The sequence below is a fragment of the Pelophylax lessonae genome, assembly GCF_965119305.1.
Source record: "Pelophylax lessonae genome assembly, contig: HAP1_SCAFFOLD_460, whole genome shotgun sequence".
NCBI lineage: Eukaryota > Metazoa > Chordata > Amphibia > Anura > Ranidae > Pelophylax > Pelophylax lessonae.
The window spans coordinates 65,683-81,908 of NW_028119884.1; the positions used below are offsets into that span (position 1 = coordinate 65,683).

Sequence of the window (16,226 nt, forward strand, 5' to 3'; positions counted from 1 at the left end):
CTGAGTTCCGCCCCCTCCGTTATGGCGCCAAATTCAAACTTTTACGAAGTCGGCGGGCCACGGGTACACAGCATCTGCTGCTCCAAGGGCCCTGCCAGAAACGGAGCGGACTCCCCCTGCGCTCTACCTGACTTCATCCGCGGTCTTGCCAATGTGGCCTCGAGGACAGGAGACAGCGGTCAGCCCCTATTGCAGCACTAAGGGGTACCGCTATGGACAGGAGAAGATGCTTTTTCCCCCCAAGTCTTTCCACGGATAGTCCAGGAGACCGGGAGCTTCAGTTCCAGGAACATGTTACCCCCTGTCCGGAGGAAACACTAAATACTGAAGGTGAGGACCAAGGGACCTCCTTTTTATTTAAATTTTGGAATGTGTTTCCTGTCCTGGGGGGAGGAGCCCTAAGGTCTCATGGGCTGTCCTGGAAGACGTTTCTGAGAAAAATAGCAAATCTTGCCCCAGGATGGAGCACAGGCGCAACCTAATACATATAGACCAATGACTCCTCTTGCCTAAAATATGCCCTACCATTTGATCCGCATATCCACAAGATGCTCCGATGGCCTCAAACAGCTAACACCAGTGTTCACCCCCCGAGTTTAACTAAACTTCTCCGCATAAATTTCCTAGGAAAATCACTTTTTTTTTTTATATGTAGACAGGAGGTTGCATAGTCTTAAGTGCAACTCTATCCATTTCCTCCATTGTTCTTGTTGCTAAAGTTCGTTTGACTGTTTGTTCTCTGGTTCTTAAGAATCATCTCAAGGAATCTCCAGCTACAACTATCTTCTGATTTAAAGCTGACTTGGGTCTTCCGGATATGGAAGGGAATGATCTGCAACACCTGTTACTACTGTACATGCACGGTTGACTCGCCTTCAAAGTAAGCCTGTTCACATAAGGTCTCTGGCAACCCACCTGTCTCTATTTCAGCGCTCATGCCTACCACACAGAGGTCTTTCAAGGTGACCTCAATAAACGTGAATAGCCTTAGCAGTCCACCGAAAAGACCTATGTTATGGAAAAAGGCACATATGCAGAGTTGCGATGTGCTGTGCATTCGATAGATGCACTTTAAGGAGCAGAAGCACCCAAAACTCACTAACAGCCACTATCCTCATATATACCTTCCAATGCAGCACAAAAAAAGTGTGGGGTGGCAATCTTCAAACACATCGCATGAATGCAATACGGAAGGCAGATATATTATACTTTTGTGAAATCAATAATGTGGCTTATACCTTGATCAATGCATACACGCCAAAAGTGTAGACAGGTCACATTCTTGAACAAACTATGGAAAAAAATCAAGGCTATACGCAGGGGCCGTGTACTCCTGTGTGGCAATCTCAGATGCACTTCAAACCAGATGAACACATCCCGCAACTCTAGTAAATCCTCATTTAAAAACGCAGTTGGATACTTTTTCCCGATCCTCAGATCTTCATGTGGGGAGATATCAGCACTTTACAGAACGGGACTTCAACCTTTTCGAAAGTACATTCTTCCTACTCAAGAATAGATATGTTGTAGTAGGAACTTATCCATCAAGAACATATTACACAGTCAGAAATAGGTTCTATAACTTGGTCGGACCATGCGCCTATCTCAGTGACAGGCAGTCCTCGCTTGCTTTCCGAGCCAATAGGTGGAGAAACAACACCCACCTTTTCTCAGAACCTGCGGTTTCCTCAAAGATTAAGGGCTCCCTGTAGGAATTTTTTCGATTGAATGATACTGTGGACATTGATCCATTTACCCTTTGGGGCGCCCACAATGCGTTCCACTCCTCTGTCAAGCCCTCCACTGGCTTCCGCTTACCCAGCAAATTAAATTCAAAATACTAACATCTTACAAAGCCATCCACAGTCTCCAAATACCAACCTAATCACTCTTTCCTCTCAAAATCTCCTCCTCTCTAGCTCCCTCGTCACCTCCTCCCATGCTCGCCTCCAGGACTTTTCCAGAGCCTCTCCAATCCTATGGAACTAATTCCCCCAATGTGTCCGATTATCTCCTACTCTATTAGCTTTTAGACGTTCCCTGAAAACCCTCTTCAGAGAGACCTATCCTACCCACACCCAACAACTATACTTCCATTTTCTCCATCAGCTCATCCCCCACAGTTATTGCTTTTCGTTTCACTTAACCCTCCCTTCTAGATTGTATGCTCTAATGAGCAGGGCCGTCCAATTCCTCCTGTATTGAATTGTATTGTAACTGTATTGTCTTCCCTCATATTGTAAAGCTCTGCGCAAACTGTTGGCGCTATACAAATCCAGTATTATAATATTAAAATACAAAAAGATGCATTGTTGAATAGGCACAGGAGGCAGCGGATGGACACTCAAAACGTTATTAAAATTCAAGAAAGGACCCATAAAAGATCTCCCACAGGAGCTATTGCTACTCAGTTATCACAAGCACGCAATCATTTACGTCTTATTGGTAGTACAACATACACGATGTCTGCGTAAACTTAAAGCTAACTTTTATACCCACGGTGATAAAGCGGGCAAATTAGCCAACCAAATCAAAGAAAACAAAAACTCAAAGCGAGGTGTCCTCATAAAACCTTAATAAAACATATTAGAGTGGGGGGCATGGGAGTACCTGACATTACCATATAGCGGCCAAAATGGATCAGGTAAAATACTGGCTTAATCCATCTCAACCACCATTCTGGTGCCAAGCGGAACAGGCGGTGGTCACCCAGGGTACATTGAGCGACTTGTTATTAACTACTACATTGACGACACATTCTCTATACAGCAAGCACTCTACTATATCGGCAACACTGCAGGCCTGGGATCAATTTGTGGGAACAAAGGATACACATGTTGAATATAAAATCATCCCTATCCCCCTAGCGGCATTCTTTCCTCACACCAGACCTGAAATTAATGCATTGGAAAGGCTACGGCCTTTATATAACTGACCAACGACAGAACCCTATTATCTTATTCCAGGACCTAAGGTCCAATTACTGTTTACCCAATAAGGAGAGCATGACATGCGCTATAATAGTACACATTCTATCCCATGCCAAAATGCAGTGTGTATCCCTACCAGTACAACTAATGAAGTTATGGTTCCACAACCCACCCCGAGTAAGGGGATAACGCTGATATATAGTGTACTGCAGAGCAAACACTCCTTTGAAAAACCAAATCAATTAATCAAATGGGAACAAGACTTAAAGCTACCTATTACATAGTAGTTGAGGTTGACTAAAGACATCAGACCATCCAGTTCAACCTGTACAGGGGTGTGTGTGTGTGTGTGGCCTGCTCATTTCCCATAACCCTGAATGTTGTGATTTGTGAGATGCACGTCCAAGAGTCTTTTTAAAAGTAGCCACACTCCCCACAGCTACCACCAATTGTAGGAGAGTTCCACATTCTTACCGCCCTTACAATGAAGAACCCCTTACGCAGCTTAAGGTTAAACTGCCTATCCTCTAATCTCATTGTGTGGCCATGTGTCTTCATGCACTCCTTGGGACTAAATCGTTTTCTACCTATGCTAGGATCGCCATTGATGTATTTGTAAATCGCTATCATGTCCCCTCTCAGGCGTCTTCTCCAAGGAGAATAAATTAAGCGCTTGTAATTGCCCTTCTTTGAACTCTTTCCAGTTCCAGCACATCCTTTGATTAGCAACCAGAACTGGACAGAATACTCCAGATGTGGTCGGACCATGGTTTTATAAAGTGGTAGGATTATAGCTTTATCTCTGGAGTATATCCCCTTCCATATGCATGCTAATATTCTGCCAGCTTTGACAGCTGCAGCTTGACATTGCATGCCATTACCTATACCTAGTCTATCTTCCACTAGAACCCCCAAATCCTTCCCCAATCTGGATTTTCCCAGAGGTTCCCCCCTAGAGCATAATTTGTGTTTGTTTTTTGCCCCCAAGTGTAATAACTTACACTTCTCTACATTAAATCTCATTTGCCACTTAGTTGCCCACTCTGAGGTCATTCTGTAAGATTTCTATATCTTGATGAAAAGTTGTTGCCCTACATATCTTTGTGTCATCCGCGAAAACAGATTGAGCTACTGATTCCATCCTCTAGGTTATTGATGAATGAATTGAAGAAAATGGTCCCAGGACTGAGCCCTGGGGGACCCCACTTACCACTCCAGACCAGTCTGAGTACGAGTTATTTATCACCACCCTTTGGACACGCCCATGTAACCAGTTTTCTATCCAAGAACAAACCTTGTGGTCGATGACTGCAGACCTTAGCTTGTATATTAAGCGTTTGTGGGGATCCATGTCGAATGCCTTAGCGAAATCCAGATACACCACATCCACAGGTCTCCCCCTACCTAGCTCACAGCTCCCCTCCTCGTAAAAGGTTAGAAGATTGGTTTGGTTTGGCAAGAACGTCCTTTTGTGAAGATTACTGCTGATGATACGGTTGTCCTTGGCAAATTCTTGGATGTAGTCCCTTAACCCTTCCAATAATTTAAATACAATTGAGGTCAGGCTGACCGGCCTAGTTTCCCGGAATATCCTTCCTTTTTTGAATATTGGTATCACATTAGCTTTCCTCCAGTCACCTGGTACAGTGCCTGTCAGTATACTGTCTGAAGATACGGAACAATGGTCTAGATATAACACTACAGAGTTCCTTAAGTACTCTTGGGTGCAAGCCATCCGGTCAAGGTGATTTATTAGTATTAATGCCATCAAGTCTTTCCTTGATTTTGCCCTCTGTTAGCCACTGCGGCAAGTCTTGTGCTACCCAGACAGTCCTGGTTTGTATACCCTTCCTTTTCATGTGTAAAAACCGAGGAGAAGAAAGTATTTAGCACAGTTGCCTTCTGTGTCCTCTGTAACCATCCTCCCATCATTGTTAATTACGTGTTCAACGTGTTCTGACCTAGCTTTCTTGCTATTAATTTAAAGAATTTTAGGGTTTTCTTTTACTCTCCTCTGCCATGTGTCTTTCTAAATCATTTCTAGCCATCCTGATTCCGTTTTTAAATTTGTTAAATTCCCTGTATTGGTGAAACGCTAATGTCCCCTCCGATTTGTATTTCTTAAAGGCCATTTTTTCGCTCCAATAAGAATTTTCACATTACGGTTTAGCCACCCTGGTTTGACCTTGGCTCTTCTAAATTTATTTCCCATTGGAATGCACTGTGCGATACTTTTGTTTAATATGTTCCTAAAGCATTCCCATTTTATTCCGTGTTCAATGTTCCTAGGGTTAGGTCCCAGTCTATCTTCTCTATTATTGAGCACAATTTAGGAAAGTTTTCATTTTTGAAGTTTAGAGTCCTTATATTCCCCTCGTGTCTTATTGTTCTATGATTTACTTTAAATGTAATCATCCTGTGATCACTAGAGCCCAAGTTGCCCCATACTTCTACATCTGTGATTAGTCCTGAATCGTTTGAAATTGATATAGATCTAGCAATGCAACTATTACCCGAGACCAATGGCTTAAAGCCATAAGACTTAACTACCACCTACACCAAATGCTCCAACTTTAGGAAAATATCACAAAAAATGGATTTTTGTAAAATCTTACCGTAAAATCCTTTTCTCTTAAGCTCATTGACAGACGTAGTCCTCGTTGATTAACAACAACTCGGGTTATACTGCCCTCTACAGGAGTAGGACTAGACAGGAAAGAAAACGTTCTGGCCACACCCTAGGGGCAGTCCCAGAGGGTATATCCTCTCACTTCCTGCTACAGCAAATCAGTTATGTCACAAAGCAGAATTTAACCCAACCCAACTCAAAAACAGAGGGGCGGGTACTACATCTGTCAATGAGCTTAAGAGAAAAAGGATTTTACGGTAAGATTTTACAAAAATCCATTTTTCTCTGTCGCTCATTGACAGACGTAGTCCTCGTTGATTAATAACGCGGGACGTCCCAAAGCAGTACCACAAATGAGGGGTGGGATAACAGAAATCAAAATCCAGAAGGCCCAACCGGAGCCAACCAGAAGCATCAAGGACTCATCGAGCAAAAGATGAGACCTAAGTGAAAAACCCAACAAACCCTTGAGGTAGACCAACAGTCTCCTCAGATTGTGGCCTGCAGAACCTTGCGGCCAAAAGAGGCATCTGACGATGCCATCACATCAACTTTATAAAATGATGTAAAGGTATGAACCGACGATCAAGTCATCGCCTTGAAAACCTGGATCGCCGACGCCTGATGGCGGAAGACCCAGGAAACACTAGGCGCCCGAGTAGAGTGCGCCTTAACAGGGAATGGAGGATTCCGACCCTTAATAGAATAAGCCTGTACCACCGTCTCACTGGTCCATCTAGATATGGTCGCGGCAGACACAGGCAACCCCCTTTTAGGGCTATCCGTGATCACAAAAAGTGAGTCCGTCTTACGAAACAAATTTGTAGTAGTCAAGTGTACCCTGATTGTCTGAACCCCATCCAAGGAGTGTAATGCAAACTCCCAAGGATGGCTAGTCTTAGGACACGGGGAAGGTAACACAATATTTTTATTCAGATGAAAACTCTGAAAACCACTTTAGGAAGGAAGGATGGATTCGGAAGAAGAACCACCTTATCCCTATGAACCACCAGATATGGGGGAACGACAAGATAATGCGGCCAGTTCTGACACCCTGCGTGCAGAAGTAATGGCCACCAAGAAGGCCACCTTCTGGGATAATGTAAGCAAGGGAATCTCCCTAATATCTTCAAAGAGAAGTTTCTGAAGAACCGACCACACTAAATTAAGATCCCAGGCGGTAAGGGTGCACGCACTGGCGGAGCCAGATGTTGCACCCCCTGGATGAAATTCCGCACCAAGGAATGATTAGCCAAAGGTTTCTGAAAGAAGATTGCCAACGCTGAAACCTGACCCTTGATAGTGCTCAAGGACAGTTTCTGCTCAACCCCTTGTTGCAGACAGACCAAGATTCGGGTCACCAAATAGGTATGTGGGGGAAATCCAAGAGATTCACACCACGCAATATAAGACTTCCATGTGCTGGAAGTCGCTTTCCTAACTTTAACTAGAGGTAGGAATAACTGAAGCTGACACTCCCTTGTCCTTCAGTACCTGGGTCTCAATGGCCAGGCCATTAAGCCAGCGATTGTAAAGCAAGATGGAAGATCGGTCCCTGAGACCGCAAATCCTCCCTGAGAGAAGTCTCCAAGGAGCGTCCGCGACTAGCCTCACCAAGTCGGCGTACCAGGCTCGACGAGGTCAGTCCGGAATTTCCAGAATAACTGGAATTCCCTCCATCTCTATCCTGCGAAGAAGTTCCCGCAGTAACTTGAGAGGTTGGAAGGCATGCCGTAGCTGATACTGCCCCCACGGGGCGATCAGCGTTTCTGCTGCGTCCGCTAGAGGATCGCGGGTGCGAGCTACAAACCTCCGCACCTTCCTGTTGAGCCAAGGTGCCAACAGATCCACATCCGGGGTTCCCCAATGAAGGGACAGCTAGTGAAAAACCTCTGGATGAAGAGGCCATACCCCTTGATCCAGAATCTGACGGCTGAAATAATCTGCCTGCCGATTTCCCACCCCCGGAGTGAACACTGCGGGGAGATCTGGAACAAACCGTTCCGTCCAACGAAAGATGCTAGTCGTTTCGATGGCCACCAGGACACTCTAAGTGCCCCTTTCTTGACATAAGTCACGACCGTGGCATTGTGCGATTGGATCCGAATCGGGCTGCTCTAGAGCTGCTCGGTCCAGTAAAATCAGACAAAATCTGATCGCTCTCAGTTCCGATACCCTTATTGGTAACCTGGATACTATCGGAAGGTATGACTTCCCCTGGTTGAGCATCGGAGACTCCCTGGTCCGCTCGCTCAACCGGATCCGATTGTCTAGGGAATCGGAATTCTGATTCCATTAGAAAAGAATCTCCTTCAGGAGAATTCGGGTATGAGACTGGGTATACGGTACTGCCTCTAAGAAGGCCACCATCAGTCCCAGCCAATTGACGGACAGCAACATCCGAATCGTTGACTGAACCTTCTGGAGTTTCTCCGCAAGGAGAAACTCTTGCCCAGGATGTATCCAACATTAGGCCCAGATAGTTCAGTCTCCTGGTGGGAACCAGGGATGATCTTTGGGAAAGCGAAGAAAACGCTGATGTCCTGCGATGATGGGGATATAAAGATAGGCATCCTAAAATGTCTATGGACGCCAGGAAATCCCCCTGATGCAGGGAGGCCACCACTGTACGGATGGACTCCATCTTTCCCCAAGTCCAGAAATTGGACGCACCTTGCCCTCTTTCCTGGGCATTGTGAACAGGTTCAAATAGAACCCCCTGAAACCGTTCAATGTTAGAAGGGATGAATCGCACCGGTGGAAGTGATCGAAAACTCGATCCTGTATCCTGACCGTATGACCTCGCGAACCCCTTAGTCTGGGGTTCTGGCAAGCCATGGATCCGGAAACCGGTGAAGCCATCCCCCTACCCCAGAGATGGGTAGGGGCGCATCAGGCTGTATTCTTCAGGCTTGGCTGAGCCGGACTTTTTGTTTAGCCGACCAGCGCCCTTTGAAAACCCTCTGAAGGGGGTTTGGAGGGTTTCGCCTTATCGCCCGCCCTCGCGGGCGACAAAAAAAAAAAGACAAAGTAAAAAACTTTTTTTTTTTTTTTGTAATCCCCCAGCGCAACAGCGCCCCTCAGTGTTACCTCCCAGAGAGGGGCCCGCGTCCACCACAAACCCGACAGGGGGAGAGGCGGAACATACTACTCACCATACCGGAACCAGGCGGGCGCCAACTCCTGACAGAACCCCTCTCCACCGGGGTGGGGGGGGCTGTCGACCAATACGGACGTCGTGACTCTGTTGGTCATTGGCGTCCAGGCGAGACGTTTAACTCGCAGGGTCAGTCCCCGTCCAGTGGGACTATGACGCGGCCGACCCAGCGCGGAGCTATGGCCTGCACGCGCTCGTAGGCTGAACTGGGGTGACCACTGGATCTCAACATCCAGCCCGTCGCCCAGTTCCAGCTTACTTGCTTGAAGATCTCACAGGAAACTGGAGAAAAAAAGCTGTCTAAAAAATCTTTCTAAGAAAAAAATCCTGCCAGGACCGAAGATCCTAGCAAGGAATCTAGGTCCTTACTCCTAACTAGACAGAAAAAAACTGATTTGCTGTAGCAGGAAGTGAGGGGATATACCCTCTGGGACTGCCCCTAGGGTGTGGCCAGAACGTTTTCTTTCCTGTCTAGTCCTACTCCTGTAGAGGGCAGTATAACCCGAGTTGTTATTAATCAACGAGGACTACGTCTGTCAATGAGCGACAGAGAAAATACATTTAAGATGGTATAGGACGCCATATATGGTAGCAAAATTTACAAATTCTGCATCCAACCTCTGCTGGAGGGAATGTGGGAAAGTAGGTAACTTAGTCCATATGCTATGGTTTTGCATTTATATGCGTGGCTTCTGGTTGAGCGTAGCAAAACTTATTGCAGACATAACCGGAATATTGAATAAATTGAAAGTTGAGCAGGCACTACTGAGTGTAAATCTGGATATAGACCCACCTTCTTACAAACCTATAGTGCTATATATACTTTATGCAGCTAGATTGGTAATAGCGAAGAAATGGAAATCCAATCTGGCATTATCAAAGTAGTAACTACCTTGGGTAGACGACTTATGAATATGAAAAAACATGCATGGCATGTAAAGAGGGGGAATGTGCCCAATTCAGCAAGAGGTGGGTAATGTGGGAAACCTTCCGGCATTCCAAACTGGGAAAATGTGTACCAACATGAAGCCATTGATACTCCCTTGACACATACTATGTTATGCTATGTTGTAATGTGCTAATCCTTGAGAAACTATATAACGATTATACTTCAGTAACAACCTCATTCTCTACCTTTACTCTCTCATCATACATTCTTTTCCCTTTCCTTCCCCCTTTCTATCCTTTTTATTTTATCCTTCTTTGAAAACCAAGCCTGTTGCTTGGGTCTCATGTTCACTGGTTGATACAACGGTTTCATAGGTTTGCATTGATGAATGTCTTGGTAACTCTTCCTGATAAGAATTGATGCTGATGTTTATTTTTTTCTGTTTCCTTGTAATGTTACCTTGTATAAATCCCAATATAAAAAAAAAAAGCCTGGTCACGCGACCAGCTCTTAAGTCACACCATGCGGCGCATGGCAATCTCAACCGCTGTCCCTCTGGCAACCACACACAAGCACCAGGGCCTGGGCTATCTGGTCCGTAAATCCAATCAAGGTCGGGGGAACTCAGTGTTCAAGTTACCCCTAAGCACTTTAACCAATATCGTTACCGTCTGTGAAACCAGAACGGACACCAAGATCGGTTTTTGCACCAAACTCGCCAAAACATGGAGGTGGTGGGAAAGGGATTCCACCCGTCTGTCCACCGGGTCCTCAAAGACCGGGGAATCTTCCACGGGTACCACAGTAGATTTGTTAAACCTGGAAAAAGGATGGTCCACTCTAGGTGGCACCGTCCAGCGGTTTGAGACGAGTCAGCAATGGGACAACGGCTTTTAAAGCGCTTAGGCACCCCACCACTGTTCATTCACAATATCGTGAAATTCCTCGGAACAAGGAAACACCTGACCCGATTTCTGGGTTTTGCGGGAGCCAAAACTACCCACGTTCCTGACTATGTGGGCTCAGTTAATTGTAAAGTTTCCCTTATTGAACAAATCAGTGCTTATACCATAGCATGTTCCTGCGCTGCGGCTGAGGACAGGTCCTCTTCGCCATCCGAATGCGAGGTCAGGAATCCCTCAAGGAGGGGGTTGTCCGTGGCGACCATATCAGTCTGAGTCAGAAGACAGAGAAGGCAGCGGCCGTTTTTGGTTTGCAACATGTTTCATGACAAGATCAACCTTGATGCCAGACTTTCCAATGCTGCAGAAAAAGACACTATGGACTGCGAGTCGGACAAACCGGCAGTCACACTGAGGGGGTGTGATGGAGAATTTACCTGCAAGGTGACAAAAAAACGTGCACTGCCCCCTTTAAATTTGCGATCGCAGTCCGCACCGCCCGATCGTGCTGTACTCAGTTACCTTTTAAACAGCGGCAGGTAGAGTGCGCAGGGAATGCCCAGAAACGACCCACATACTGTATCACCTCACCAAGAAATCGGCAACATCTGCAGCATGGAGAACTGAGTACAGAAAGCGATGTCACAGGAAGGGATATCAATCCACAAGAGGCCGAACTGCCTGTGTAGCTCCAGGCTACAACAAATGGCGCCAATACAACTGTATAGGAAGCCCAGGGAAAATGGCCACATCACCTCACACACAGGGAGCCGATGCCCACACCCAAGATAGCGGCCAAACGCTGCCATGCGTTCAGGACCCAGATACAAGGCCACACCAGGGATCTACCTAAAAAAAATCCCACAGGATAAGGTACCGCTGTATACCACCCCCCCCTTAGGCACCAGGCGCCGAATATATGCGGGAGCAGGGAGGGCAGGGCCAGAATCCTGATAGGCCAAGGGGATCCTTTAGGAAAACGGGGTCCTATTAACCCCAGGAGTGGGCCCACATACCCCCCAGAGGCCACTAGGGACATGGGGGGGCTCAATTTACTCACTATACCATGGACCAGGTGGGGGTGCTGCCAGCCGAGGGGTACGCTGCGACTCAGGGCGTTCCAGATCGAAGCGTCCCGGCAAGACATCCACTCGCAGGCTCGTCCCCGTCCACAGGGGCTCTGTCGTGGCAAGGCCTAGTGCGGGACTATAACCTGCTCACGCTCGTCGGCCAGGCTGGGAGACTGAGGATCCATATTATCCAGTATCTCAGCCGGCTGTGGATTGTAGTTCACCAGGAGGATCCCCCTGACACTAGCTAGCATTAGCGAGTAAAGAGAAATAAATATTCTGAAAAGAACAAAAAAACCTGAGACTGAAGTCCCAGTAGGAAACCTGGGTCCTACTCCTTCAATAGGCAGCAATAAACTAGCTTGTGGCAGAGTGTATGGGGGGTTATGCCGTGAAGGACAGCCCCTGTAGGCATGTTAGTGAATTTTTTCATTGCCTAGTACTACCCTATGGTATAAGAAGCATAAGAGCTGCATCGGTCAATGGACGATAGAGAAAAGCAGAAAGACTGGTGCTCCCCTTTATTTGTTGGATTAAACAGAAAGGGTTACGTGGGAATCTGCTGTAATGTTGAAACACGGATACTAAGCAACTATATAATGTATATAAAAATTCTCCAAGATAGAGAGTAAAAATAGGCAAAACAGATACTTTTTTTTCTTCCCTGTAAGACATTCAACACTTTTCCAGCCCAAAATAAAATGACAGTTTTGGATGCCGTTGACCACTAAACTGGAAATGCAGCACCTAGCAATGAGTGCCAACTTTCATCTGCAGACAGTGGTGTGGAGTAATGTTAGGTTAGAGAGTCATAACTTTTCAGAGATAAGCAAAACATCTGAAAACCAACCTGACATGCAGAATCACACACTTCAATGTCCTTTGAATGCGAATCCTTGGCTGAGAATTCCTCATTCGTCACACAGAATGACTGAACCGTCTCCCGCACGGCCTTTCTCATCTAAAAGACACATGATCAGATAGGTCACCTGCTGTGGGGGACTAATCTTATAGTGAGATATAGATCAGACCCCTTCCCAGCTGCAATCTGGATATTCATGTTCGCCAGCACAGGACATCATGACACATTAATCCTTTTGTAGACACAACAGGATTTTATAACGTGTCAATATAAAATGTCACTTGCGGTTATAATGTTAACTACTCTCAAAGCAGCTGAAAACTAGAAAGTACAAAAAGGTATGTGTTCTTAGTTCTCAGACCTGCTGTCGTTTACAAAAATAGACTTACTGCCAAGTTAACGGATACATAGCAATGCTGCTAAACTAGGTTGGGGATTTAGGCTTCTAAATAAATGGAAAAAAAAAAAAAAAAGATAAATCCCCGGTCATGGTTAATAAATGCTCTCCATTTGAAAGCCACCAGCTGACACTGTAGTTGTTAATGGCTCTCAATCACTAGCTGTTAACTGGCAGCTCTGGTCCTCTATTGACCTTCGGGAAACAAGCACAGTTGCCAGACTACAAGGGAGAAAATATAAAAAAGAGTTAGGGGTTTATATACCCTTGAAATGTTTTACATTTTTTATGAAAACCAACGATACAGTTAAAGCATGACAACTCCAAAAAGGTAGGTAGAAGGTGATTCCCTAAGTCTGTGCGGATGAATTTTAGCATTTGCACTAAGCAGGTAGCTTATATGCACAGAAAGGTCCAAACAGAACATCAGATCCTAACAAACATTCTTTGCATTGTTCTTATAGTTTAAATATGACGACAAGTCTTAGGGGCTTATATCCAAGAACTACCGGCTGTCCAACTTACTGGTTTGGGCGTCGTATCCCAGGAAGCAACAAGGTGCTGCAGGAGCAGGCTGCAAGAGAAAAATCAATATTATACAGGATTTATATAGTATTAACAGTTGCCCAGCACTTTACAATATAAAAAAGGGACAGTACATTTACAATACAAAATCAAGACAAGGTGGTTAGAAGGGCCCAGCTCAAGAAATCTTACAATCTAAAAAGTGAGGGGCAAGTGATAGAAAGGCAATAACGGAAGGATGAGTTAAAGTAAAAAAGTTCAGTTCGGTAGAAGGGGACAGGATTAACTGAAGAAATTCATTTTTTTGGTTGCCTAGAGGAAAACAGCGTAGGCAATAGTCAGAAAAAAATCAGGGTAGGGAGTTCCAGGGGATAGAAGAGGTTCTGGAGAAGTCCTCTGGGTGAGCATGGGAGGAGGTTACAAGAGAAAAAGCATCTAGACAAGGAGCACAGACCCAACACTGCAGCCTTTACCTGGACTGCGGTAAATGTTTGGTGTAAAGTTGCCGCCACACGCTAAAGCTTAGAGGGTCGACGTTCAGACATTCATAGAGACTGTGCAAAAGCTGAAAAACAACAATATTCGGTATTCAGCAGCAACAAAGCTTACAGTGAATCTACTGTATCCTGGGGGATTCAATCTTTGTACATGTTCAAAAAAAACACCACACATTACTCTAAACAGTACATAGTAGAGCTGCAAGATTCTGGGTAAAATGAGAATCATGATTTTTTTTGCTTAGAATTAAGATCACAATTCTCAGAGAAACATCTTTTACATTATACAAAAAAATTGGGCTAACTTTACTGTTTAGTTTTTCCCAAAAAACTGTTTAAAAGGACTTCTGCGCAAATACAATGTGACATAAAAGATCTATCTATATAATGTTTGGGGGTTCTAAGTATTTTTCTAGCAAAAAAAAAATAGAATTTTTGTAAGAACTTACCATAAAATTATTTTCTCTGAGTCCTCCGACAGTCGCCGCCCGATGGTATTAGCCTTCACTAATGGTGCACTCCGCAGGAGCAGGCTAGGCAGATAATTATCAGGTTAATACAAAAAAACTTTTGTACCTCAGCACGCCACTAGGTGGGTCATCCCACAACCATTACTCACAACCCATCTGATATTACCTCAGTTTGTAACAAGCAGTACCGGAAGGCAACAACCCCCAGATCCAAAAACCAGAGGGGTGGGGGCGGCGACTGTCAGAGGACTCCGAGAAAATAATTTTACGGTAAGTTCTTACAAAAATTATATTTTCTCCTACGTCCTCTGACAGTCGCCGCCCGATGGTATTAGCCTTCATTAATGGGACGTCCCAAAGCAGTGCAGGTATGAGGGGTGGGAAAGCAACGCAACCAGATAAGAAGGTAACTCAAATAACCGGGCTAGTAACAACCTGAGCCCACAGAAAAAAAACTGGAACAAACCCAGAAAAAACACCCCAACAAGGAAAGACATTAAAAGTAATGTCCCCTCAAAACAACTGCCGCACTGAAAACTTTGCGGCCAAAGGAAGCATCCGAAGATGCCAAAACGTCAAGTTTGTAAAACTATGTGAAAGTGTGCGCGGACGACCATGTTGCCGCCTTGTAAACCTAAGCCACAGACGCCCGATGGCGAAAAGCCCAAGAGGCTGTGCGCACAGCGAATGCAACACGATATCCTCATAAAAGTGGAATGAAGAAACCACCGTGGAAAGAAAAGATTGACTCGGCCGCAGAACCACCTTATCTCTATGAAGCACCAGATAAGGAGAACAGCAGGACAAGGCCGCCGATTCAGACACTCTGTGAGCCAACGGAATGGCCACCAGACAGGCCACTTTTTGTGACAACACAGACAGAGGAATCTCTCGGATGTTCTCGAAAGGAGATGTTTGTAACACCTACAAAACCAGAGTCCGATCCCAGGGAGGCAAAGGAGCCCTCCTCGGGGGAGCCAAAGGCCGCACCCCTTGAATAAAAGGTGCGGATCAAAGAATGCGACACAAACGGTGGCTGAAAAAAAGATGGCCAAGGCCGACAACTGACCCTTGACCGTAGTCAGCGCCAGACGCTGATTAACTCTTTACTGTAGGAAGGCCAAGACCTTCGCCACCTAGAAGGAAGACGACCATTTTCCTCGCACCAAGTGATATACGCTTTCCAGGTGCGGTGATAAATCTTCCTGGAAGCGGCTTAGCGAGCCTTTAACAAGGTAGGGAAGACCGCCTGCGGAAGGCCTCTATCCCTCAGGACCTGACTTTCAACAGTCATGTCGTTAAAGCCAGCAACTGTAAAGCAGGATGGAAGATTGGTCCCCGAGACAGAGGATCGTCTCGCAGCGGAAGCCGCCAGGTAGGTACGACGACCATCTGGACGATGTCCGCCTACCAGGACCTTCGAGGCCACTAGAATTACTGACAACCTTTCCACGCCACCCTGCGAAGGAACCTGGACAGCAGTTGGATCTGAGGAAAGGCATAGACCTGCCGGTACGGGTGCCAAGGCCCCACCAACGCATCTGCGGTGTCCGCCAGAGGATCGCGAGTTCTGGCCACAAACCTTTCCACCTCTTGGTGAGGAGAGACACTAAAAGACCTACGTCTGGGGTCCCCCACCGGGCGCACAGAAGGTGAAAACCCCCCGGATGCAGGGACCATTCCCCCTGATCCAAGGTCTGGCGACTCAGATAGTCCACCTGCCAGTTTTCCAAACCCGGAATGTGAACAGCCGATATCGCTGGTACATGCGATTCGGCCCAAGACAGGATCTCGGCCACTTCCATGGCCGCCCGGGCACTCTTTGCGCCCCCCTGGTGATTTATGTATACCACGGCTGTGGCATTGTCCATCTGTACCCGGACTGGACACCCCTGAAG

General features: G+C 46.1%; 1 protein-coding gene across 1 annotated transcript in view; it reads right to left on the bottom strand.

Moving 5' to 3' along the window:
- The window catches only part of LOC309543872 (transmembrane protein 214-A-like), a gene marked incomplete at its 5' end in the record, with an annotated part of 114,331 nt that overhangs the window by 65,675 nt on the left and 32,430 nt on the right, over positions 1-16,226 (bottom strand). The window contains 3 exons of the mRNA XM_082276290.1: positions 12,428-12,538; positions 13,362-13,410; positions 13,835-13,926. Coding sequence (XP_082132416.1) covers positions 12,428-12,538; positions 13,362-13,410; positions 13,835-13,926 — 252 coding nt within the window. The remainder of the gene's footprint in view (positions 1-12,427; positions 12,539-13,361; positions 13,411-13,834; positions 13,927-16,226) is intronic.